The sequence below is a fragment of the Haliotis rubra genome, unplaced genomic scaffold, assembly GCF_003918875.1.
Source record: "Haliotis rubra isolate DU_JTF1 unplaced genomic scaffold, ASM391887v1 Scf99, whole genome shotgun sequence".
NCBI lineage: Eukaryota > Metazoa > Mollusca > Gastropoda > Lepetellida > Haliotidae > Haliotis > Haliotis rubra.
The window spans coordinates 922,594-950,493 of NW_025767734.1; the positions used below are offsets into that span (position 1 = coordinate 922,594).

Sequence of the window (27,900 nt, forward strand, 5' to 3'; positions counted from 1 at the left end):
TGATTGTAACAGAAACGGTGGAATAATAATAATAATAGAAAAACTACTCTCAGCATTTAAAACTATGCCTTGGACACTTTGTTAAAAGCTCAAGGTTTACGGAGTCCCTAGTTTCAAATACAGACAAAAAAAACCCGCCAAGATCAATCCAATTTCCAAACACTGGACACGCATGCATGGATCACCATTTGGACATTGATGGTTGGTTTTAAGAAACCAGTTCCAGCTGATAACAGCAAGCAGCATCTCATTATATCAGGTTATGGAGCCTGTTTCTGTATTAAACACTGGACTGCAGTTCATAGTTCTGTCCAGGATGTTGCAGCAGGTGTCAGGATATGGATGTGTCTGTCTTGTAGCACTGCCCCAGTGTGGACACATTGTCCAGTGTCTCTCGGTATTCGTCCTCCTCCAACCCTGCCTCAAGGTAGTGATGGTGCTTCTTGATGTTGAAGCGGGATGCCTCATTGTGGAGACTGCTGGTCAGGTTGTAAACACTGTCATTGGACTGAAGAGACGTCATTACAGGAACTGACTCCACACCTGAAACAAAATTGGTGAAGGAAGTGCATGAATGTTGAGTTAAAATTCGACATTGCATTGTTTTGGAACAAAAAGCTATTAGAATCATTCCTGTTATATAGAAAATTCAGTATATTAAACCTATGTTAGCATATTAATCAATCATCAGAAATGAGCAATGGAAATGCAATGTTTTAATGCTTACCTGATGCTACAATGCTTCAACTTCCCTACCTTAGCCAAACAGACAGTCCTAGAACGGAGATACAGATTGAAGTAAATGCCCAAATACCCCAGAGTTATCTACCTTTGACCGATAATCCCTCATATCCTTCAGGATATGACGGCAGACGCAGCATGGACAGTAGTGCCAGAATTGCAGAAGCAACCCTTCATGATGATCCTAACGAAGCTGTCTGCATGGAGGGCCATCCTTGACAACAAGGCTTATTTCGCATGTCAGTTGTGGGCTTCTGGGTGTAGCAGATCAGCCAACAGATAAGCTTGAAGTACTGCCGAACAGGGCCAAAATGGTATTGTGTTAAACATCACTTCAGCGATGACATGGTCGGAGACCAGCACCGATATTGGCATAGGGCCCAGATGGGCCCAGTGCTAGTTGTGGTCATTCCCTGGGCTTACTATCTCAGAGAAGGACAGTAAGTGGAACCAGAAATCAAGCTGGCCTGGCTTGGTTTTTGGTAAATCACCAAAGATCATGCCCCTGGACTGCTTTTTGAAACTGACCTTTGAAACATCCAGTGTATGAATCTTGCTAACTATGGCTGCCTTGGTGAGAGCCAGAGGAAAGCATATCTTGATAGAAAGGTCCTCAAAATGCAGACTCAAGTGATTCATAAGGTGCTTGACGGAAGAATGACCCTCCAGACGAAAACCACCAAAAATGGTGAAAGGTTCTGTGGTACTGAGGCCAAACAGGTATCTGGAGCAAGAATTTCTCATTCTACAAGTGTCTCATTTATCATTTTCAGTTTCATATGACAAGAGAGAAACGAAAATGAAGATCGCGAAATCTAACTTGTTTTCTTGTAAGGTCACCGGATGTGATGTCACAGACAGTAAATTTGAAGATATTTCGTCTGGCAAACCCAAATTTAACACAAATCACTATTTAGAATGATTAATCATAGCTCACAAGAAACAAGCATTGTCACTAAGGTGACATAATCCCCCGCCGCAAATGATCAAATCAAACTTAAAAAGTAATGAAAGTGAAGGTCGTAATTATAGTTGAAGTTAAATGTCAACAAATCATGACCAGTCAACCTCTCTTGATATCTTGCTCTGTAGTTGTTCAATATTTTCAAGAATCACTTTGACCTTGACATGAATGTCTTAGTGTATGAAATATACAAAAATAGTAATAAAGAAATTGCTTATTGAAAAACATTCAAGGGAAGTCTTGAAAGTCTATGAAGAAAATCCAGTGAACTGTTCTTGAGATATCTCGCTGACAATCTTAACATGCAGTTTAACATGCTGAAATTTCCAAAGTGTCACCGTGACCTTGAAATTATTTGATGGTCACCAAAATCAACTGGGCCTTGCACCTTCCCTAGATGAAGCTTGGAGTCAAATATGAGGAAAATCCAGTGAACGGTTCTTTAGGTATCTCACTGACAAGCTTGACATGCAGCTCAACATGTTGAAATCTTCAAAGTGTCGCCATGACCTTGAAAATTAGGTGAAGGTCACCAAAATTGACTGGACCCTGCGCCTTCCCTAGATAAAGCTTGGTGTTGAATATGAAGAAAATCCAGAGATCAGTTCTAGAGATATCTCGCCGACAAGGGTAAAACGTTGAAGTCCCCTTGTGACCTTGAAATGAAGGTCAAGGTCACTAAACTTGACTGGGACCTTTCTTTTACTGTGATGAACCTAGGTACCAAATATGAAAAGAATCCAGTCAACGGTTCTTAAGATATTCCAATTCGTACGTACAGACGGACGGACGGAGCCTAATGCTATATCCCCCGCTTTGCGCTAAACATGCGGCAGGGGGATAAAAAACCATGTTGTTTTTGGCTATATAATTGGCAATATCACGGAACCAGTTTGACCTTGTATACTCCCGTGACCCGGAAGCAGTAGTTGATCAACACTCAACATGCAAGTTTCTCAGTATCTTTTATTTGAACATTTCTTGATATTAGGACAACCACTACATTCTACACTGAATATGCAGATAAGAAACATAATAGTGAGGTACATGTATGTTGATGCTAGTTTGTTTGTTTTTTTACTTTGTCCGATGCAGCAACGTTTACAAACATCGGCATCAACAACAGGTGCGCTGAAATAGGCGTGACATAATTTGTTTCAAAATAACATTGATGCTTTTCTTATTGTGATAAAATATGATACATGATGCATATGTATTATATTATATACTAAAATATAGTGTCAATTATAGTCTCACGTGAAATTAGTGATGATTTAATGAATTGTGCGGTCATATTACATGTATGCCAAATTTATAGTCTCGCTTCAGAAAAATTTGAATTAAATTTACAGTATAAATTTATGCAATAAATTAAAATCCTTGGTGAATACTGATGACAGATTTGTAATGCTTAATGTTTCACAGCTGGTTACAACTTTAGACATTTTCATGTATTTTCATATGTTTATTGTTATTAATAATATGATAACTATTTTTCTCTCCCAAATGGTCACGGGTAAAGACACTATAAGGATTTATCAAATGCATTAGCAAATTGTAAATAACCAATTATCAATTACTGTCTTTCAGTGATGTGGAAAACTAACAATTTTACATAATTATTTAAAACAACTATACCATAAAATATATGGATAGATGTTTCTTATTATTTTGTGTATTGTTTCAATACATTATCTTGCTAAATATATACCTCAAATACAGATGGGTGATGAACTACTTTTGTTTTCAACAGTAACTCTTTGTTTTGTGAATTATTTATTATCACAGACAGTATTTATTCAGTAAAGAGGCCCTCGCCCATAATACAATCAGATTGACACTGTGTTTAGTGGGTGTGCAATATAACCTTTGCAGCTCTACATCCTGGAGTTTATCAATTTCTGTACATGGCATAAGTATAGGCCAACATTGTATATGACAACATCATTTTTCCTATCACAGAAACGGATGAAATCAGATCTACAGTAGTAAGAATGTAATGTAAATGGATTTCTTAAAATTTGGAATGACGAGATACAAAAATAGTCATAGTCTGTGTGAATGCATTTCACTCAAAATCGGTATTTATTTTAGTCATTAAAACAGCCAAACAGCACATCATTTGTTCTCCAAGTAGGAGCAAAATTGAAATAATTATGTTGCCTCAAAAGCAGTGCTTTCAAAGTTTCAATTCTATCTAGTAGTTCTTCACATTGTTTGATGTGTGTCCATTTGTTTTCTAAAAAAATACTGGTCAAGTAACCCAGTGCATGGCTCGATTTATCATTTAGAATTTGCACTGGTGCAACCTACAACTGCAAAATGTAACCTCATATTTATACCTACTTGCACACTGTGCATGTTCATATTTTGCTGTAAAAACAGACTTCATCTGGGAAACAGACTGATGACCCAAACTGGTTTGGAGCAGTGATCACACTGACAGTGATTGAAAGAGGGACCTTTTTTTTCATGTCATGAAATGTTATGAAGTAATATAAAATTATCATACCAGACCCAGAATAATTTTGTTGTGATGATGTTGTGAATCAGCAATATCAAAACCACAAGTAATACATAATATATATATATTGAGCAGGAGGTGCAACCTGTTTTTGTCCGAGGCATCAAGGTAATCATGTAAGGTGGCACCAGGGGCAAATAGGTTTTCTTTCCCTAAATCAAGAGCTGCAACAAATGATTTTTTTGTTGTCCAGTTTGGAGCTAATCCATTGAGATTTCATTTTGGATATTTTATTGCCATATATATGAGGCAATGACAATATCAAATACATACAGACCCTAAACAAAAGAGTGCTCAGGTTTTGGCATTTTGTAATTCATAGAAGATTGTTCTTGACATATTTTGTTTTATGATGGCAGGGGCAATTTACATACTGTAGTCATACGAGCATATCACTATCAGACACTTCAGCACACAGCATCAATCCTTGAAAGTTCAGTAGACTAATTTTGTATTATGTTATTGCTCCAAAACCCAGGAAAGATACTAAGGTAAGATTTCTATTTGCTTTAATTTTAACAGAATATGAGGCCTGTTGACTTTCATCAGAGACCATATAATTAATTACATGTATATTGTCTCTGTTTTCATCAAATGATAATATTTTCTGCTAATTATACTGTTACAGCAACGGCAGAAATGATACTAGTAATTTGTGACTGAAAATATTAAGTTATTGTTATGACATACTGACATTTTATAATATCTCCCCGTGTCAGAACATTAAATTATTCGAAAATCACCGACCGCGAGATCCATTACGACTTTGAATTTGTAAACATAAAGATCTACGCACTGGCGGCAATATTAGGGGACAAAATATACAATGAAAGCAAAAAATGACAATTACTGTTAAAAACAGCTAACAGTAACCAATTGAAGGGGATTGAAAAGTTAATTCTACTATTCATTTTGGATTTTACGGGAATTTGAATCAATTTAGAAAATGTATCAATGGTTTTTCCAACTTCGACGTGATTTTACTTCCATGAGTGCCGTGCTGTAATGCGTTAGCTTCCGGTTTCACCAAGGGTGGGTACAATTACAAATATTGTGATAATGTTTCATGAGCTGCATTATTTAGGTATTCAGTCGTTTTCTTTGAATGTTTTTGAGTTCAGATTCTACGCGTAATTTCAAACATCCTTCATGTCTTGTCACCTAAAAAAACGCGAGTTTGGCCACGTGTCACCTACGGCTGTCAACAATGTCCTTGTCGGAAGGTTTGTCAAACAAAATCATTATAAACTCGATAAATATGATAATTTTGTGACAAAGACAATAACATGTACCTAATCAGACCATGTAATTAATTCCAACGAAAATAGTTGGATCTATCAAAAGGATGGCACAATTGTTTCGGTATCACGATGCATGTGGAGTTGTTTGTTTACCACCATTGCCATGATCGTTCCCATTCATCCAATCGGCGATCTGACATTTAGATTGTTTTTGTTTATAAATAATTAAACCGAAAGTTACTAATTTTTAGAAAATGGGAAACTTCAGTGTTTTCTCTTTACCTAAGAACAAAAATATTGATGAAATTATAAAAAAATATTTCGTCATGAAGAAAATATTAGACTGGGTACCACTCGACGTGATGTGCCTGAAGTCCACAATGGCCGTTATTTGCGGCTGTGTGCCGAGAAATTTTAATTCGTGGGCGTTTCATTTTAAGGTACATAAACTAATTGAAGATGTTTAGACAGCTGAGAATTAATGCTTTCCAAACATAATTCAAATGACATGTAAATCCGACTTGTTAAATAATTATTGCAAGTTTAATTTGGGGATGTCATTTTGCTGCTCCCCTGTCGAACGGGTTCGACAGTAGCATTGAGAGGATTAATGGGGCAGGCAATCTGGCAACACTGCAGGTTGGTGAAAAAAGGGCACAAAATTCCTTTCATCATCACTGTGGTATGAATTATTAAGGGGCAGGCAATCTGGCAACACTGCAGGTTGGTGAAAAAAGGTCATGAAAAACTCATATCTGGCACAGACTTAAATCTGTTTCAAATATCATTCCATTCCAGTACAGTCTATTAAGGGAAGCTAAGGTATAGTGCCAGGTAAGGCAGAGCCACAATTTCTCTGCAAAAATCATTCTGCTTCAACCGTTTGATGTCAAGCTATTGCTATGAAATAGAAAATAGAGAGGTGTCAGATAAAACTGATTGAAAGTATAAGTGCTAAAGATCATCATCAAGTACTAAGGCTTGCATGCCTGCAAGATATCAAGACTTATGACAGTGTGGATGGTATACACACCCGTTAACTAGTGAAACCTACACTATATAATAGGGGAGACAACTTAAGTAGCTACCTTGGTATGATGGCCTGTCTGTATCACAAATGTAGCCACTGCTGGTCACGTTGCTGGAGAAAACATGTGGGTAAGGGGAGACAACTTTACAAGCATCTCGCATTGTACAGCCAGCACTGAAATAGGAGAAACATATATATCTGCATCCGTTTCATCATTGGTATACAAACAATTGTCATCATTGTATCATATATACAAACTTATTTGGTTTATCTCCAAAAGGTTTATCTCAAAAAGATTATATTTATTAGGAACAATAAGAATGGTTTGATATGAATATGAACTATCAAAAAAGGCATAACACTGCTAAATGCATTCCATCAAAGTTCTATTCACTATAATATTTTTATCATTTAAAGAGGATAGGTTATGGTTCATACTAGTCAAAGCAGCAATCATTCGAAACTAAACATGATACAGCCTCAAATCATTTAACCAAATGTGCAATTGAACACGAAAACACTTTGGAAGTTAAAAGACGTTTACAAACAATATTGCACATGAAAAAAAATGTTTCAGAATATGTATAAAAACAGATGTTAACGGGAGAGAAAATATGTTGTATTGTGAATAAAACTGTTGAACAACATAAGAAATTAATGTGTATGCACATCGATGTTAACACGTATATTTTCTCTTAACAGATATTCTCATTTTATAACACATCCTAATGATCATGTTTGAAAAAGAAGTATAAATATCAACCATTAACTTCTTGAGAGAAGTTATAATCAGAGGCATGTTATAAGTCGAAGACACAGGGGAAACCTTCAGACAACTGTGAGTGACTTACTTCAGGGACTGTGGATATGTCTCTGACAGATAAAGGTGGAGAACCTCAGCGAGAGAGGAACAGCCTGTCAGTATTCTGGGGATGTCAGGTGTCGGCTGAGATCTAAATACAAACATACATAAATGTAATTTTTATGATAAAATTGGAAATTTTAAATATAAATTGTATATTTATATACTTATCCTATCTCACGGAATGCACTTCTCTCGCTTGATTCGACACTGAGTGGAATGATGGAAACTTTTTTCCCTTGGCCTCTCTTGTCCATCTGCCCAAGCACTCCATGCTACCCTCATTATAAGACAGCTTCCTAGTTGTCATGCAAAGCATGCGGCATGCACCACTAGCTACCCACTTGACTATCTCCGAATTATCATTCTCATTCTTGGAGCCACTTAAAAAACAAGGTTGGAGAATCTGCGTAGCGGGGATGATGAGCGGGAATCCGTCGTGTGAGATAGGATAAGTATATAAATATACAATTTATATTTAAAATTTCCAAATTTTTAAACTTATCCTATCTCACGGTATGCACTTATCCCACGGTCAGACGGCGGGACGCAGATACCCTGTGTCTTGTCAGTGCGAACAGTAGAACTGTGTAGACTGGAAACAACCGTAGATAACGATGCACAAGGGAGGCCTGTTACTGACAGCGCCAACTCCTATGCCTGTGACGAAGTTCCTCTGAACTCCTTGGCTTACTAAGCTACACAACGTCTCCCAGAGAGATGGGTGCTCCCGAGCGATGTGGTGTTCGTCCGCAACCTCCGGGGAAGGATGCAGCTCAGCGAGAAAGGATGTCACTTCGCCACAATTTTCAAGCCTCGTAATTGCTTCGAAAAGTAGAGGTCAGAAAACGTGAAATGTCTAACCCTTCCACATCGGGATACAGAATCGCTCCAGATTGCTCCAGATTTGTCCAACCACCGCAGGTGGTAGTATCTCCGTCTTGCCAGTATAAAACAAGGGTCTGGGAACTGGTACAGGCCGCATTAACGCCCTGACTGAGAGATGGAGCATCCCCTGAAGGTAGTAGGAGGAGAAGACCGAGTCAGATTGCCAGAAACATCCTTCCATAATGGCGTGGAGAGAGCAGTTACTATGCAAAGCCATCGTAGATGCTAACGCCTGTGTCTCATGTGGATTGAAAGCTGTCAGGGGCGGTAACCCAGCGAAGGTGTAAGCCCATAGGATGGTGGCTCTCATCCAGAAGGATAATGTGGTGCGAGATGTGGGGTGGATGTTGAGGACAACAGAATGAAGAGGCGTTTGCTGTTTTCAGGCTGTAGTTGAAGTGATTCCTCCTAGAACTGGTTTATTTACAACCCAGTGAGCTTGCTGACACATGATATGCAAATCAGGCCTGCGCAGGGCATTGGCTTCTGTCCTAAACCAATGAGCTCCCATGCATGTGACGTCAGCGGTGTTGTAACAGGTGGGCCCCCATGAAATATGGTGCAATAGCTGGTTGAGTAAAAGTGTGCGTAAGAATTACGCCGCTTACATAATCCTCCAAAACCATTTGAATAAGGGTTGCTCCAGGTGTAAAGTCTTTGATGGATCGTTTTTTCATAGAGTTCATAGTCTTACTGACTTACGGGTCCTCAAAATCCTGTGAGACCTCCTTGATGTATGATATGAAGAGCAATCAAATATGATGGGAGCAGCCCATGGTTGCGTAAAAGTGGCTTAATGTAGAGGTCGGTCAAAGGCACGAGGATAGTAGATCTTGTTGACGCCTTAAAGTGAGTCCCGCTTAGGGCGATGCTAAGTGATCCCACTGATAAGAGCATACGTTCTCTCTCCATTGTGGGTTCCAATAATGTCCTTAGACAACACATATAGTGTCTAGCTGGTGTTTCATTCTGTAAGTTTGAGACTTGAGTTACTCAACAGTGAGTAATTTCCCATCCACTTCTGGTGGCTTAAACTGAGGCGTAGGCTGGCCCTGACGATATAGTTACTTCAGCGACACTAATTCCGTCTAAATTGATGAGTCGAGATTCTCCTGAGAGTTATCCTCACCTAATTTCACTACAAATACAATGTTATGATTGCCAAAGGCTATGAAGGACCAACTACAACAAAAATTTGAGCCCTTATTGAGTATAAGGCCGTAGAAGGGACACGAGGTGCCAGCCCAACCGTCTAGGTGGGCAATGGAGGAGAGAGTGACAATATGGCCGCGGTCACCTGGGATGCAGTGGCAGGAAGCGGCAAGGGGCCCTATTGGGGTGAGTAAAGTTTTGACTGTTCTTGGGAACATTAGGACAGAGGTTTCCACTTAACCTTCGTATGGAAAGGGAGATAAGCAATAAATAGGAGTCAGGATAAGTTTACTTTATAAAAATATGATCTCTTGTGGATACAAACAGCATATTCATTGAGTTAAGAGTTTGTTTGTGTTTACAGAGATAAATACCAAACACAACCGTATGCGCACTGTATAAATCCTGTGGAAACTCAAAACAGGGATTGAAGTTGTGTTGAAAATGCCTGTCACTGGATGCTTCATTAATCAATAACATAAACGATGGCAGACAAGAGTATGAAATCCTAAACATTGTTGGGCGCGATAATACAAAACATTCCAACCCAGTCCATCAGCTGCCAATCAAGACGCACTAGTCTGTGAGAGGGCAGGGCATTATTATTTTTCTGGTGTTTTTTTTGTCTGTTTAAGAAACCATGCATGTCACCCAAACTATCATGGGATCCCAATATATTTATCGCTCACTGCTTTATGTTGTAAACTATACTATACACTCAAAGAGGTACACAGTTTCATATGGTGAATGCAGGGAAAGTGTAACCAGGATAAAACCATAGGCCACTCTGCTGCTAGTGTCGTATAAAATAATGACATACTGTTGTAAAACGTTATTGGAACCCCTGAACATCATCTTGAGCTACTCACAGTTAGATGATGTCAAGCCCACAAATGCCTGACAAATTACACCTGACACAGAGATTAGTGGTGTAGTAAGGTAAACTGACTGACTGACTGACTGAGTTTGGTTTTATGCCGCTTTTAGCAATATTCCAGCAACATCTTGGCCATTGATCACCACATAATGGGGACACCCAGAAAATGGCTATTTCACACATTGTACTGACCCATGTTGTGGATTCGATCCAACCACGTGGTCTTCGGCGTGACTAGCACCGCAGGCCAAAGGCTTTAACCAGTAAGGTAAACAGTACAAACTTAGCGAGCCATATTGATCCGCCACCACCATAGAGGTATTGAACGTGTTTGAAGATCTTTGTTGTGTAGATCCAAAGACCACAGTATCGAGTCTTATGATGATGTCATGAATCCTGTGACAACTACTGATCCACCACATGTGACCACTATTGATCCACCACATGTGACCACTACTGATCCACCACATGTGACCACTACTGATCCACCACATGTGACCACTATTGATCCACCACATGTGACCACTATTGATCCACCACATGTGACCACTACTGATCCACCACACGTGACCACTATTGATCCACCACACGTGACCACTATTGATCCACCACATGTGACCACTATTGATCCACCACATGTGACCACTATTGATCCACCACATGTGACCACTACTGATCCACCACATGTGACCACTATTGATCCACCACATGTGACCACTGCACTAAACAAGCAAGCACCTAAATGATATGCCAGAAGATGGCCTCGGGTGTTTAACTGACTGGTCTGCTTGCTGGCATGGTTTCCAAAACAAGCAGTTAGAGGATTTGCCCACTAAAAATCCATAGCCCTGTGCACATATATTTCACAAGGATCATGCAAACCATGTGCATTATTGCACTGAGATGAACAACCTCCATAACAAAACTTGAACTGTTTCTAGTTTCAAAAACAAATGTCCAAGACAGTCAGACTTCAGAATCCACCATCCTAACAGAACGGTTTCAGTAGCAAACACAACCTAACTGGTTTCCAGCCTCAGAAAGAATCACCGGAATACAGCTCAGTTTCCAGCTTCAGGGTGACTATCATGGGATTAAAGCCATTTGGGAGTGAGTGAGTGAGTTTAGTTTTACAACGCTTTTAGCAATATTCCAGCAATGTCACGGGGGTGACACCAGAAATTGGCTTCACACATTGTATCAATGCGGGGAATCGAACCCGGGTCTTCGGCATGATGAGCAAACGCTTTAACCACTAGGCTTCCCCACCGGCCCCGCCATTTGTGAAGAGCATTCCAGTAATATCCCAACATGTTAAGTGAGTGAGTGAGTTTAGTTTTACGCCGCACGCAGCAATATGGCGGTGGTCTGTAAATAGGCGAGTCTGGACCAGACAATCCAGTGATCAACAGCATGAGCACCGATCTGCTCAACATGTTAAGGAAAGTCAAAAGTGATGCAGATCTCAGACACCAGCTGCAGAAGCAAGCACCCAAACACAACAAATTCCTGATTATCCATGGAAGTTCTGATGTAGTAAATGAGATGCTTGGAACCTATTGAACCAAAAAGTACAAAATTGTTGATAAATGTCGGCTCAGATTTGTCTTTCAGTATTTATGATAGATGAAACACTTTCCTTTGAGTTTAAAATGTAAACCCTCCTTCTTAACTAAACTCTCCTTAGCATGTAATACCCTTTGAATACATGAGGGGTGGTGGGGTAGCCTAGTGGTTAAAGCGTTCGCTCATCACTCCAGACACCCGGTTTTTATTCCCCAAATCGGTACAATGTGTGAAGCTCACTTGTGGTGTCCCCCTCTCCATGATATTGCTGAAATATTGCTAAAAGCAGCTTAAAACTAAACTCACTCACTTGAATGCATGTTTAATGCATGTTAAATAGATGTGTGTAACCGGAGTTCCTCACCTGGTTATCTTGTGGTCTGGTACACCCCTGACCACACAGGACTGCATGTAGGGGTCAAGACAGGTGCCTACATGGGGGGTGAGGGAATACCAGGGTGGGTGGTCTTTGTGGGACATCAGACTCTCAACAAATGTCCCCTGGGGTGTGAGAGGGAAGGGGAGGCTGGAGTAGACAGCTGCAACCTGAAGTAAACAAGGGCCGATGCTTAGACACTCACGCCACATGGGGAAACAAACTCACTTCCGCGTGACAAAACATAAGCCATCTCAACTGTTTTTCTTCTCACAATTTAGAGAATACATTTGTCTGCTTGCTGTGTAATGCTGCAGTCAGGAATATTCCACCTATAAAACATAAGCTTCTTTTCCTCATGAAACTAGAACTACACAATATAGAACACAAAATTTGTAAGATTTAAAACTGATTTTTGATGGTCTGTACACTAATTTGAAATGATATGCAGGATCAAAGGCTTGGGTACAGTTTCCCACAGAGTCTCAGAGACTGTTGTGACTTTCTATATCTTTAAATCCAATCTAAGACTAGCATATTTTTTGTGATTTTTATGCTTGGCTTACACGCACCTTTCTCCCGAGATTGTTGAATGATGCTGTGATATCAGCCAGCTGTGTTGCGAAGCCCTCACGCCTGTACGGGAGAGACAGTGTATCCAGACAAGCTGCCATGATGCCACTGGTGTGGTAGTCTAGTTCCCCCTGACAATGAAATTAGAAATATGTAATATTTTCTGACTAAAATTGATATTTTATACTTATCCTGACTCATGCTAAATGCGTGATTCATCTTGCAAATGATCGTGGAACACTTGAAATCCCTTGAAGTTCCCTTCTAAAAAGCAGACGTAAAATCATCACTCACCCATGAGTAGTCTCCCTTGCTTCCTTTGGCGCCCTTTTTGGTCACATGACAGCTATGTTTGTCACTCTCTCCATTTGTACGCCCGACACCCGGATTTACAGGTTGGGAGGGCTGACCTTATGAGTCAGGATAAGTATAAAATATCAATTTTACTCAGAAAATTACATATTTTTCCTTATCCTAACTCATGCTAAATGCTTGCAGAATTCAGGCCACTTCCTGGATTCACTGGCAGCTGTTTTACATCCTGTATTACCCCCCATGGGAACTTATGACGGCACTGTTGATGATTCTGTTTTTCCAACTTCCATCTGATGAGTCGGGGGGGAACCACAACTTGTCAGATTTCTTCCGAAACTTCTGACATTTTCGTGTGGATTTTAAATATACTAATGTTCCATTAGTTATCTATTGCAACTCCATCTCTTGATGCATGCATCAAGTGGAGATACGACCCTTCTTCATGTACGAGTAAGTCCTATACAAGTACAGGGTCTATCACTCATGCTAGTCTGTCCTAGACGATGCAAGGACTTTTAACCATTTGCTCTCCAGAGCATTGGTTTCACGCAAAGTCAATGCGATAAAGGGTGGGCATTTCTCAGCCGCCATTGTGGAACCATTAGTTGTTGTACTGCAAACAAGCGGTCCAAACTTCAGGAATGCCTGAGACATCCTCGGTGGCAATGTCTCTGAGGTAGTGGTTGGCAAACACCGTGGTCCGGATTTCCAAAAGCAGCCCTCCATTATTGTTGTAATCGAGCAGTTTCCATGCAGAGCAAGTGTAGACGCCAGGGCTCTGACTTCGTGGGGATTGGAGGCTCGTGGAGGCTCAAGTCCTGCTGCTTTGTAGGCCCTTAGTATAACAGCTCTCATCCATATCGATATCGTTGTCCGTGAGACTCCCGTGGGCATCTCAGTGGATAAGGGGGATGAATAGGCATTTGAATTTTTGTCTCCTTGTTTTTGTCCTTTGTGGGTAGACTTTTAGTGATAAATCCTGTGAATCCTTTTGCCCAAGGACTGTAGAGAGTGCAGGGATGTGGAACTGTCTGTCAGGGCTGGCCGGCAGTTGGTTCTGGTAATAAAGTCCCATCTCAGTCCTAGATGTACCATGTTACAGATGTCTTGATTCAAATTGTGTTCGCTCAAAGTCCAGATACGGCATGTATTTCTGACATGCACAAGCTGTTGCTACAAATAACGCGAACATCGCTTTCGTGTCAGTAGGGGTTCAAAGGACGTCCGCTCGTAGAGGCCTCAGAGGGCTGCTCACTGGTGATGTTGTAGAACCACGCTTGAGATCCCAGACAGGAGGCTTGAATTTTCGTTGGTCTTCCAACTTGAACGAGCGAATCGCGCCAGTATCTCTGTACTTTGGTCAGCTTCTGACACCTATCATCATAGTGATAACTGTGCCGGAGAGCAGCCAGATACACATTGAGAGTGTTGAACCTTTTGCGTCTCTCTGCCTGCCTTAAAATGACATTAAGTATTCCGCCTACATTGAGGATGGCTGCCTTTAATGCTGTAAAGTTTTCCTCTGTTGCATACTATCTAAAATCTCGCCACTTGTCGTCGTATTAAGCTGGCGAAGTTAATCTGCCATAGAGCCAGTGTCACTGCTTTCACTGCCTCTGGCTGAGTACCCACTTCGTCTTCATAGGCAAGATACGCCCACGCATGTAGCTGGAACAATGCACCATTCCCGTGAGCTTGCTTCTGGTATGTGGATGGATGAGCAGGTTCAACCACCTGGTAGTTTCAGGTTGGACTTCCGGAAGTTCTTTGCATGAGGACGGAAACCATACCGCTGGCCAATAGGGCGGACCTTAAATCAGTTGCAACGCTTGTCGATTTTCTGTATTACTTGTGGTAATAGTGTTGGAGGTGGAAACACGTAAGCGTTAGTCCCTTCCCATGAGATGCTTAAAGCATCTGTTGACCATGCCTGAGGATCCGAATCGGTGAGATGAATTGCTGGTAGTTGTTTGCTGAACTTTTGCAAAACAGGTCTATCAGCGAGATCCTACTGTCTGTGGCGGATCAACAGAGAACACTTTTGATGTAACATCCATTCCGCTAGGGATGGTTGTAGTGGACGCAGATAGGGCGCCTCTGCTATGACATTCTTTTGCTTCTGAATGTCTTCATGTGGGATGTTCAGGTCCCGCGACACATGGCTGAACAGGAGAAAGCTGAGTTTGAGCAGAGTCGTCCGCGGTGCAACTCATGAGCCTGGCGCTTGTTTAGTAATGTAACAGTGTTGTGCTGCTGATCACTGCTTTCACCCCAACAAGTTGATGCGCAGAACTTGATCCTGACTCGACCACCACTTTCCTGCTGCCACTGGATGTCGTAGGGTGAGTTAACCCTATCCTTTGTAGTGATGCATCCACATAGAGGATGAGTGTTGCTAAAGCTCGATTTTGACAAAAGGTTCTCCGGCAACCATTTGATCTTCGGAGTCCACCATAGGGGAGTTCAGGAGCCAGGCTGTCCAGTAGTACTTGTGGATCCAAACCTGAAAGATGGGTGTTCACCAACATTGTAGTGGGCGAGTTGCACTCCTCGCGCAGTCATGCCTTGAGCTGATAGGTGAGATTCAAGGCTTTTATTGGCATCGTGAGAGGGGTCAATGGAGAGCATATTTGCCGAGGATTATCGCGAGACAGGTCTTCGAATCTCACCATCCTCTGGGACTAATCCTAGACTCTGTCGTAGGATGAGCCATATTCTGCGAAATTGAAGACCTTGCTTAACTCCAACCCAATAGGGATTGGCATTTTTTCAGCCATCTACTCAAATCATGTCCTACTTTATTGTAGGTACGTGGATTCAACAGCTTCGCCGCGTCCGCCATGGAAGCTGAGAGATGATTGATTCTTGAATCATGGCTAGAAGCTTGTCTCACCATTCCGTATTATGTAATGAAGATGTTGTCACTGCAATCCCAACAATGTGCAGCGATTACGGCTACTTACGCCATTTCTAGATCAAAGCAACAATCGGTGATGCACTTGGACTGCCATCGATGTGGAGTTTGCCGTCGAAGAAACCGTCACGCTTGTCATTGCCAAAAGTCCCTCAGATATGATCCGTGAAGATAGTCAAACCACGCCAAAATCTCTGCCAACTTTACCTGCAAATGAGCTCTTTCCACGCTGAAAGAGCTGCGTACAACCGCAGACGACTTCTGGCATCGCGATCTTTGACCGAAGTTCCGCGAGGGTTGTCTATTCCCGCGACCCAATCAGATTACGGATCACCGCCACCGGTGTGCTGCAGGTAATTGATCCTCATAGGAATCTTGCAGTAGTCGCTGATTTCTCTCGCCCACACTACCGTCCGCAACTCCTGTTAGGCCAGCCCGGAGCGACGACAGTGAACGCGGTTCAGATAATTCGAGCGGAAGCCACGGAAAACTTCGGCAAGAGGCACCAATGCGCGCAGACTGTTCCCTCGCCCCATGTGACCGTAAGCTACACTGTTCTGCCTGTTTAGTGACCGTATTCTTCAACTTTGGCATCTTTACCGTATTCGTCACCCTATTGTTCTGTAAAGTTGACCGTGAATCCCATCTCTTCGCTGAGGAACTGGCGAATGCAACGTTAACTGGCCCCCTTGATATCTTGAAGCTCCACGAGATGAAGTACCCATCTTCAGTTTCACCGATGGCCCCATCTGAGCATCCATGATGTCGCGAGTCTCTGGATGCCGCGCTGCGCGCGTGAACGGTTCCGGTGGCAATGTAGCCGCATCTCCGAGTCTTTGGACATATCTCCCAGGCCTTCACAAGCGCTTACGGATCGACCGCCTCTGTGAGATGTGGAGTGCTCTGCACGCAGGTTCCCGTATGTAAGTCTAAGTCCGATGGTGATGACGCATTCGTATTCACGACGCCTGTAGAGTTCGGCGAACGGCCCATCCGCCTCTACGGAGCATTTCTTAGACGCCCTTCAGGGACGTTTGTTCGAGCTGATCGCCGGGTAGCATTATTGTCCAGCTCCTAACTTCCGACTTGGTAGACTGATCGACGCGGAGCTTTCACGCAGGCTTCCTCTTCTTCCGCGTTGGAGAGACTGCTGAATCTTGGCTTTGCGGCTAGTAGTCATCATAGTGGTCTTCGTAGCTTTTCCCCGCGCCAACGCCCCATCCATCTGGCCATCATCGATCTGCAAACCGTACAAACGTTCTGCCAGCTCAAGATGTCTATTAATTGCCGCAGGGTTGATGATGCTTCGAGAACGCTGGAGGCCTTCGCCACCTGTACCCGGTAAAGAGCGACACGTTACCTTCGTAAATTCGAATAAGCCCGCGCTGATAGAAGCGTCTTCGTCAATACTCGCGCTGATACGGTTGCCTATGCAGTTGTTGCTGGTGGCTTCGCTTTTCTGTTAACACTCCACTCAGACTTCAAGATTTTATGGGGACCACCACGCACGCCCGCTTCTTCCCTGAAAGGCCAACATCGGGCAGGTGCATGATCTTCGCTCTTCGCGCAGAACCTGTGAATACAAGAAACTTCGAATGGGTGCCCTGAGCTGTAGACTTCTTCTTCTCTGGCGCTGAAGAAGATTCGCCTTCTTCGCCCGCGATGATACAACAGCTCCGCTGGATCATCGATCTCTACTTATTCCAGGTATGGAGTTCACTACTGAACAGCCGCATTCGCCGCCGAAAAACGCTTCTGCAATTCACCGGAATACATCACTGGTGCGACCATCAGAAGTTAACACACGGTTATCAGCTAATCACTGCATTTACCAGACATGACTTGGCAGTCACTTCACCGCAGTCCTAACACCTATGAAGATAAAAAGGTAGTTATTAACTATTGGGTAGTACTAGTTTCTGACAATGTTTACAACGATCAGGCTGGAAGAACATGTAGCAGTGCAATCAGGGACATAATATATGGTCAGCCACAAGATGGACAGTCGGTACCTACATGAACGGTAAAGTGTTTCATCAATTGTGAAACCAGATGAAAACATGGCAAAACAACGATAATTTAGACACATAATATCAAACATTTGATAATATACAATCCTAAAACCATACAGCCGCCATTTAGATGTAAAGGTCCAAAATAGAAAAAGGATATGTGCCATAGGATCCAAGTGGTTAACAATCATTCTCAAGGCTCCAAGAAGGAGAGTGACAAAACATGGCTGGTCATGTGGACCAGTGCTACCAAAGGGGCAAGGGAGACTGCCGAGTGGTGGGTGATGATTTTATCGTCCACTTTTGAAGTAGGGAACTTCAGGGATATCAAGTGTTCCACTGTCATTCGCCAGAAGAGATGCTACTAGCAAGGAGCCAGGATGGCGAAAAATAAGGAATGTACCAATACCTCATAATAACCAACACATACAAAGATTGAAAGCCAAACTTTCCTCCTTTTATTCATTCATGCACATGCAACAGTTTCCAAACTAAACCAACGTTCCTTTATGAGCATGCATTAGCAATAAGAAATGGTGGAATGTAGTGTATAGTTTCAAACCACAACACAGCAGACTGTAAATAAATGATGAATCAAACAGGTGAGTCGCACCACATGAGCACTGATCACTGCCAATGTAAGGCGTAAAAACAACATGCCACCCAAACAGTCTCCAAACATCTGTGGATTCATGAATGAGGAAATGACATTTTCAGGAGTCCTCGAAATGCAAAAATGGGGGTCCTAGACACTTTGGGTATTACTAATAATACTATGTTGTAATATTGTTGTAATTCCAAGTAACTGTTATTGTATTGTGTATCATGATCAATTACACAGCCATACAGTGATTAAAATGCAAATGATACCATAACCGCTAGTAGCAAACTCCAGAGATAACCTATTATTACTTGATTGGAATTTTTCTACAAAAAGTATTTGATTCTTTCTGCATCCCTATGGGACTAATAAATTTTGTTCAACCATGCTCAATTTCTCTGTATAGGGCGCAGGAATTCTTGTCCCGTGAAATCCTCTCAGTAAGTATGTATGGTGTGGACTTACTTTAATCTACAGTGAGACATAAGTAAGGCAAGATAGGTTCCCAAACTCACATACCTGGGTCCCATTCCACAAGCTATTGTGTCCTATGGCAATCACAGAGTATGTGAGTTACAATCACCTTGGTGGTGAGGATTCGGGACAGGACCTGAACTGCTACCATGGAGACAAACCTGGAGTATCCTACTATGACCTAAACTCCCCAAAGGGCCATTCTCCTGTTAGCTTATAACATAACATGGAGGATACCATGACAACACTTCCATGTTAATTGTATTATAAACCACTCATACTGAAAAACATATTATGTACTATATAATTTCTACAAATGATGTTGTACTTGTAGATCCATCTTCTGCCCTACAGCCTCCTACCTTGTAGCTGAGATGGGGAAAAGTCTCGAGATGGCCCCATCTTCCACAGAGAGCCGCCAGAGACATGGGACAAACAGAGAGCTAAAGTTACCTCCCCTTGTCTAGACAGAATGCTGTTGATGATTCGATTGGCACGCTTGGCTTAACAGTCTGAAACAGATCTCTGTTTGCTAAAAATCATTTCATTCATATTTCACTCTTTATGGAAAATCTAATTACAAATCTTTAATTCTGTTTTTTCTTGTCTGGCCACCTCAACATAAATACGTTTGGGCTATAGTAAAGGATTACTGCATCCAGTGTTAGGACACACTGACTTTCTGCCTGTTTGTTTCCATGTCTGACGGTTTTCAGGTTGAGGTGACCCTTGGTCTGCATGTGGAGAATATTTTACTTTTCTAAGATATCTAAATGTTTCAATCTAAAAAAGGGTTTGTTGCTCAGATGCCAAGGATACCTCTGTAAAGTTCTAATATTGCACCAAACTAATGCTACAGGACACGCATAACAAAGAACCTGTTACTATAAATATGAATGGTATGTACCCAGTGAGACTATCTGGATCATGTTTAGGAAGGCCAAACCAGACAGGAGAACATTTTGGCAAACTGTGAATGTTAAAGTGAGGGAGTGAGTATGGTTTTACGCTGCTTTTAGCAATATTCCAGCAATATAAGGGCGGGGACACCCAGAAATGGGCTTCTGCACATTGTGCCAATGAGGGGGGAATCGAACCCGGTCTTCGCATGATGAGCGAAACCTTAACCACTAGGCTACCCCACCGTCCCGTGAATGTTAAAGTCTAATCTATGATCAGATGAATTTGGCACCTGTAATTGCATCTCCGAAGAGCATGTGTTGAGTCAAGATGAGCAATAGTAGCAAGCCTCTTGGCTGAATCAGCCATTTGGCAAAATGGAGCACATCCTATTCATGTACATATAGCTCCAAACATGCAAGTGTTCAAATGTAAAAAGTCTAATCCTCATTTCCAAACTTTTGAGTATCTTATTCGTCAGGAAGGGCTCTTACCATTCCTTGTTTTCTTACGGTGGCCCTGATAGCATTGTTAGCAATAAAAGAACCCTAATTAAACCAGGAATCACACAGAAGACAGAAATTCACAATGTTTTTACTGGTATAATGATGTCTATTGGCAAACTCACAGAATCAGGCATGACAGCAGGAGACACGCACATGTCATCCGAGCCTTGTTTGTGCATTTCTCCCTCCAGGTACTGGAGGAGGCTAGCCCCATATCCCAACCCATCACACCAGTCCAGCAGCATGTGGAACCCTGCAGACACAACCACAATCAGGATACTATAGGTTGCCATGGTAACAAGGTGACCCCCCTCAACATTCCCGTGAACAAGAGATAGAGGGAAAACAACGTGAGGAACAACACAAAGTGAACATCACAAAATACTTGTGTCAGATTAGGTAGAGAATAAATAAAATGGCTGGGATATTGAAAGCCAGATTGAATGCAATGATTGATGAGTTTGGTGTTACGCTGAACTCATCCATATTACAGCAATATGGCAGCGGTCTGTAAATAATCAATCCTGGACCTGACAATGCAGAAGTGATCAACAGTATGAGCATCGATCTATACGCAGTTGGGATCACGATGACATGTGTCAACCAAGTCAGCGAGCCTGCCCACCCGATCTGCGTTACTCTACTCTTCACGACAAGCATAGGTTACTAAAGACCAATTCTAACCTGGATCTTCCACGGGTTTGAATGCAATGAACAGATAAAACATATCAAGCGTAAATAATAATCTTACTTACATGAAGTGACAGACATAATGTGGAATTTACCATCACAAAATGGACACAGATCCAGCGCAAGAGTTCATCTAGGGGTACAATCCCTAATGTTCCTTGGGTGAGTGAGTATGGTTTTATGCCGCTTTTAGCAATATTCCAGCAATATTACCGTGGGGCAACCAGAAAGCGGTTTCACACATTGTACCCATGTTAAGGAGTCGAACCCAGGCCTTCAGTGGGACAGCAATACGAGCAGCTTTTAACCATTGTGCTACACCACCACCCATAGTTCTGTGGTAGTCACGCCAACAAACTGCACTCCACGCTAGTGTACCTGCAGGTGGAGAATTCACACTTCCTCCACAAAGAAGCGAATCTGGTCCTCCGCGGCATCCATGGCATCAACATTCTTCACAAAACACTAGGCGCTACTAAGCTGGAACATGTCCCACGTCTGGTCCTCACTGGAAGACAGACCCTCGGGTTGTTTCTTCATGTCAAGCAATTAACAAATATATCGGGTCTAAGATCATTGGTACCAATAATAACAGCCATGTTAAACATATCCACCAATGGAACCTTAACCACGTACTACCGCATGACTCCATTAATCTAATATACTGTGCCAAAGCTGCACTATCCCAGCAGGCATCTTTGTGCAAGCTTACTCTTTACACACATCAACCAATACAACACAAGAAAGCTCTGAAATGGCCACGTGCGATACACATAATAGGGGAAAATGCGAGGAACAATACATTCTTACTCCTTTATCAGCTGAATGAAAGCTATGGTTGATTGAAGATGATTTGGAAATTTTACTTGCACTACTATGATGAACTGACTGACTGACTGAGTTTGGTTTATGCGGCTTTTAGTATTCCAGCAACATCACAGCGGGGACACCGAAAATGGGTCAGGCACACTGTACTTGCCCATGCATGACTTGAGCGAAAACTTGGCCATAGGCTGCCACCACCCCCATGAAGCTAGACAGCTATACAAGTAAATGTGTGAAAACAAAACAAAGACTGAAAGTGTTTTGCACCATTGCAAAACAGACGCCACGTCTTCCCCAATCTACAACCTCAAAGCAATTCATTTGATTCCTTCAATTTCAAGGTATGAAAAGCATATAAAATAAAGTTGAAAGAAAATCTCAAACCTCAAAGGTAACACTTCTATGATATGGAGAGGCAGTATAGGTGATTTGCAGCATACAATTAGTCTCAAATTGTATGCTCCGAAGCGCAACACCAGCAAAAGACAGCGTCAAATTGTTGCCATGAAAAACACAAAAAATAAAATTTAAAAATAAAACAAACTACTCAAACCCCCCAAAAGCACACATCTACAGGATATGGAGGGCGGTTTAGCAAATTTGGTGAAGATGGATCCAATTAGTTCAGAATTATATATACTCGAGCTTGAACTTTTGCTCTTCAAAAAGACAGCGATCCAAATTATTGCCAAGATAAACAAGAGAATTGAGAAAACACTCCACAATCTAAAGCATCTCCGCATGATATGGAGAGGCAGTATACCAAATTTGGTGAAGATTGTTTCAGAGTAGTTTAGAGTTATGTTCCGGAAACAATGGGAACGCTGACACCGACACCGAGGCTGAGGCCAACGGAAACTCAACCAAATACAATATGTCTCCCGACCCTTCGGGGGGAGACAAAATAACAAATGTGGGCACTTAACAAGAGAAGACTGTAGATGACAGGTAGTTAACTGATTATCGATGGCAATGAACAAATAGAATCCAGGAGTAAATAGTACTGAAAGGTGAATATGCAACGACAGGTATCAAAGTAATCAGTACAAGAGGAGCTCTATTTGGCAGGGTATTACACCATCCTGAGAGCTCCAAATGAGAGTATATAGTCCAGTCATCCTGGTAAGATTCTGACCTAACCCACCTGGAATTGCAAACATAGTGATTTCAATGGTTTTAAGACCCCGAACCGTTCCTTTATATTATATATGGGCAAAAGTCTAGGAAAAATCATATACGGTGGAAAACCTGATAAATGATAAACTTTCAAGGACTAAATGAAATTGTTTTACTTGTCCGGGTATTTTACTTATCCAAACTTATAAAAACATGCAAATGACAACCATATGCATGTATATGTATACATATGTATCTTAACAATGAACAACTTATCCAGGGCTGACCTTACATTCAGTGTGTTGTCAGCTGCATGACCAGCGGCAGCGAAGTAGGATGTTTGTTTAGCTTCTGGAGACTGACACGCATCCTCATATTAATGGGATTATGTGGTGATTGCTAATTTAGTTATCCGGTATCTTTGATAAGTAATTGCTTCCAGGGACGTGGGAGAAGGCGCTTTGGATTAAGCTGGTATTGTTTAAGACTTATCCGAGTTTAGTTAACCAGACTCTAATAGTGATAATTAATGAAGAAATTTGCCGGGACCAAAGAAAAGTGTTTACTTATCAGGTCTGTTTAGTTAAGTGGTCTTTACTTAGGCGGTTTCCACTGTATAACAAGGCACAATTGAGTAGATTATAAATAAAGTTTGCATTTCCATCTAAGATTTCGAAAGCAAAGATGACCCCTATGACCTTGAGGGTCGAATTTGACCTTGTTCCACCACTGACTCTTTATATGTATAAAGGAATGGTTCAGGGTCTTAAAACAGTTGAAATCATTTCTGTTGCAATTTGTAGTTGGTATTCACAGAAATTGACTGGACTAGTAACCAACTCACTTCTTGTGTATGAAGTCATCCACTATGTGCAGGGACTTGGGATGAAGGTGGACGCGGAGGAAGTCAGACCACACGGACACATTGTTGTCCAGATTGTATAGTTTACGACCAAACACGGCATCTTCAGTCTCTGACTTCTCTGTCGTAACATGGTTTAAACGCATGAACATCAGCCTTACAAATCTTGTTATGAATGCAGTTTATATGGTTACAGATAAATACAAATGGGTGGTAGTAACATGGATTTGTTTCATTGCTGTCTAATGCATCATTCAGCCATATTCCAGTTGTATGTGAAGGCAGCCTGTAAATACTGGACCACGCAAACCAATATGGCCGACTCATCAACCACGGGTTGATGTGACCAGTCCTAACAGTTCCCCACGGTTCGGGGGATAGCCAGAAACTGACATGCAGGTCACACCATAGCATACAGCACACCTGCCCTTCTGAAAGCATTACACTTATCTACAGGCACTTCAATCTTGTCATCGTCTTAACGGGAGGGAATATGGTTTTACCTCACTTCAGCTATATTCCAGCAAGTCATGGTGGGACACCAGAAGTGGGCTACATGTACAAAACCCTTAAGGGAAATCTGACAAGGGTCTTGGGTGTGACAAAGAAACATTTGACCTACCAAGCTACCCCATCGCATCTCCATAAACCATAAACTAAGACAAAACAGTCCAAACAGCCCCCATCGTGCCATCGTATGTTGATTCTATGTTTCTGAATCAAAGGAATTGCAAACTAAAAGTAATCGTACTCAAGTTTTTGGTTTCTTATGTCGAGGGGTTATCAAGTTCCTCCTCTAGATTTGGATGGACATCTGACATCTGCTCAGCCTGAAACAAAACATTGAATGTCTATCTTTTAAACACCTATATACAAATAAGTCATCCACAGTTGCCAACAACATGAAATACAATGTTAAAAAATACTTTAAAGGTTCCCTACGCTCATCAAAGTAACCAGACTCTGACCTGGCCCTTAATACACTGATCGCTTTGAGTATTGGCGCTAGTAATATTTCACTGCTCAACAGTCTGAACACTTTCTTTAACAATTGTATTGTAACAATGTAATGAAACACATAAGATTTACACCACACACACTGTTGTTTTGTTTCAGCTTTAATGTTGAAGAGAGGCAATAAACAAATGGTACTGGTAGTTTGTTTTACCATTTAAAGTGTAATTGGCTCATCAAAATCAATCACCTCAACTGGGAAATCAGCTCAACTGATATAAACTGTGAAGATCAATTGAACTAGGTAACTTACCTCCACACGATCCAAGTCTTCCAGGAATTTTATTCTATGGCTTCTGAACTGAACGGCTGGACTCATGAAGCTTAAACATCACTCTCCTGTATAAGCATGATCAGAAAGTGGCAGTTTATTGTTCTCTCCGCACAACACTACATGTTTAGATAAAACATGCTCAAAACACTCATCAATTCGAACATATCTGTCTCACATTGTTCAAACTTTTGCAAAACATAATCAGTAGTTCCAACAAACTCAAAAAATCCAATTTGAACATGTTAACAGCAAGCAGTGTACACATAACAAAGTGATGATGATAATACACAAATCTTACAAGACAATATGATAATGGAAGGAAAGACACGTCATCACTAGTCACCATCCTGGTAACTCGGAGAAAATGAAGACACACTTCAATGAAAAACAGAGCTGCCAAATCAAAGACTTCGTTTGCATTTTTCAAACAAGTGAAAGAACCACTAAGACTGACAGTTCATCAGTTCTGTGACTACAAACACACATACAACTTACCACTTAACTTCTCCCTCCTTGCCTGCTCTCATACAGAATTCCCTCCCTTCTCAGTGCATTCAGACTCCCTTTCAGATCCACAGCAATGAGACGAGGTGTGTATGTCACCTCCCCCTGGAACAAACATCAAACAGGTATTAAGGCAGCAAGAGAGATCACAGTTCAGGCTTGGAAAAACTACATATTTAATAAACTCATGCTGAGACATTGGGAGAAGTACAGCAAGGGTTACATGAGTGAGTGAGTGAGTGAGGGAGTGAGTGAGAGGCAGTGAGTGAGTGAGGAGAGAGTGAGTGAGTGAGGAGTGAGGAGTGAGTGAGGAGTGAGTGAGGAGGAGTGAGGAGTGAGTGAGTGAGGAGGAGTGGGAGTGAGTGAGTGAGTGGAGGAGTGAGTGAGTGAGTGAGTGAGTGAGGTGAGTGGAGAGGAGTGAGTGAGTGAGTGGAGTGAGAGGGAAGTGGAGGAGTGGAGGAGTGAGTGAGTGAGTGAGTGAGTGGAGGAGTGAGTGGAGGAGTGGTGGAGGAGTGGGAGTGAGTGAGGAGTGAGTGAGTGAGTGAGTGAGGAGTGGAGTGAGTGAGTGAGAGTGAGAGAGTGAGGAGTGAGTGATGAGTGAGAGTGAGTGAGTGAGTGAGTGAGTGAGTGAGGTGAGTGAGTGAGGTTTCATGATGCTTTTAGAAATATTCCAGCAACATCACGGGGAGGGGACAGAAATGGGCTTCACACATTGTGGCTCATGTTGGGATTCAAACCGAGGGTCTTTGGCTGACGAGCCAACGCTTTAACCACTAGGCTATCCCCAACGCCCTTACAAATGATGTATGTGGTGATTGGGCAAGTGATTGATACTCAGGAGTGAGACCTCCTCAAGTTGGACATACTAGTCTGTTTGCAAAATCCAATCCCACATGCAATGTTTGTCCCTCCCTGAAGAGAGCACATCATGGTTAATTTCCTTGGGCCCTGTGAGTTGCCTGAGGTTATTGTACACAAGCGTTGACTCCACTGAAAATGAAGATATTACAAGATAAAGGCTATTTTTCACATGTTTTCTAGTGTCAGAGTTCAGAAAATGCATTTGTTATATTTTCTTCCTATTATCAGTGAACCAAAACAAACATTTAATACCTAAGATAACTATCTTTGGCAGATCGACTCCAGACAGTTTTGGGGCTTCTGTCCTGCCCTACCTTGTCGCACAAGTAGCGCTTGTGGTATATCCTTAGGTAAGAGACTGTTGTAACACCCCTGGCATAGTAGCATACAAAGAATAGGTGTGTCTTTTCTTGCAGGACAACTACCGGTAAGTGAGGCTGGGTGTTTCAGTTTACACAGTGTCCAACAGAGACTACAATGGGAAGGTGGCAAAGTCAGCTGGGCAGTAGATGGGATGGATTGGCTGATGCAGATGAACGACTAACAATTTGCTTAGGTTCGCAATTCTCATGGGCATAAGCTGCTTAGATGGACATATTTCAAGGGGCTTGACATATCTCTGACAAGTGTACACAACAAATTGTGTTACACTGTTAAAAAAATGTCTATTCACCCACCCAGTGCAAAAAAGTACCCCTGGTAGGATGAGTGAGTAAGTCATCAGCAATTTTGCAACTATTCACAGTGAGAAATGTAGCTCGTTTTACGGTATGTAAGACAATAAATGGTTATAGGTGAGCTGTCTACATATTGTTTAATTGACAATCTAGAAGTTGGTGAATAACAATTTCCCGTATCGACGTAGCGACGTTAACAAGAAGTTTATATTCCTGTAGTGGTACGCCTCCTTATAGCTGTCTACATGATTATAATGCATAGTATCGGTATCAGACTATGAAGACGGGTGACATGGATATTAGCATGCTTATATATTCTGTGCATCTGCACCGAATAGTCGTCCGGAATGTAATATCCAAGAGTCAACATTCCAAACACAGCTACACCGTGAGTGAGTACACGTACATTAGACCACTGTGACAGTCACCTCTTTTTTCTCTGCTAACATACGTATTCACATTTATATACCTGAATATTCCACCAATGTGTGCCCACAAAATTTGCATAGTGACCGATCTGTAATGTGACAATCTCCCGTGTTGACATTTTCTGTGCATAAC

General features: G+C 41.8%; 1 protein-coding gene across 1 annotated transcript; it reads right to left on the bottom strand.

Annotated features, from left to right (window-relative positions):
• Nucleotides 1-69: 69 nt before the first annotated feature.
• Nucleotides 70-27,900, bottom strand: LOC124265676 (protein misato homolog 1-like). Its single transcript, XM_046700477.1, is given in 13 exon segments — nucleotides 70-543; nucleotides 6,559-6,674; nucleotides 7,352-7,453; nucleotides 12,210-12,391; nucleotides 12,794-12,925; nucleotides 19,473-19,512; nucleotides 20,670-20,769; nucleotides 21,683-21,714; nucleotides 23,992-24,130; nucleotides 25,801-25,906; nucleotides 26,695-26,721; nucleotides 26,724-26,791; nucleotides 27,799-27,900. Coding segments are annotated over 13 exon segments (1,344 nt in total). The 5' UTR covers nucleotides 27,887-27,900; the 3' UTR covers nucleotides 70-331.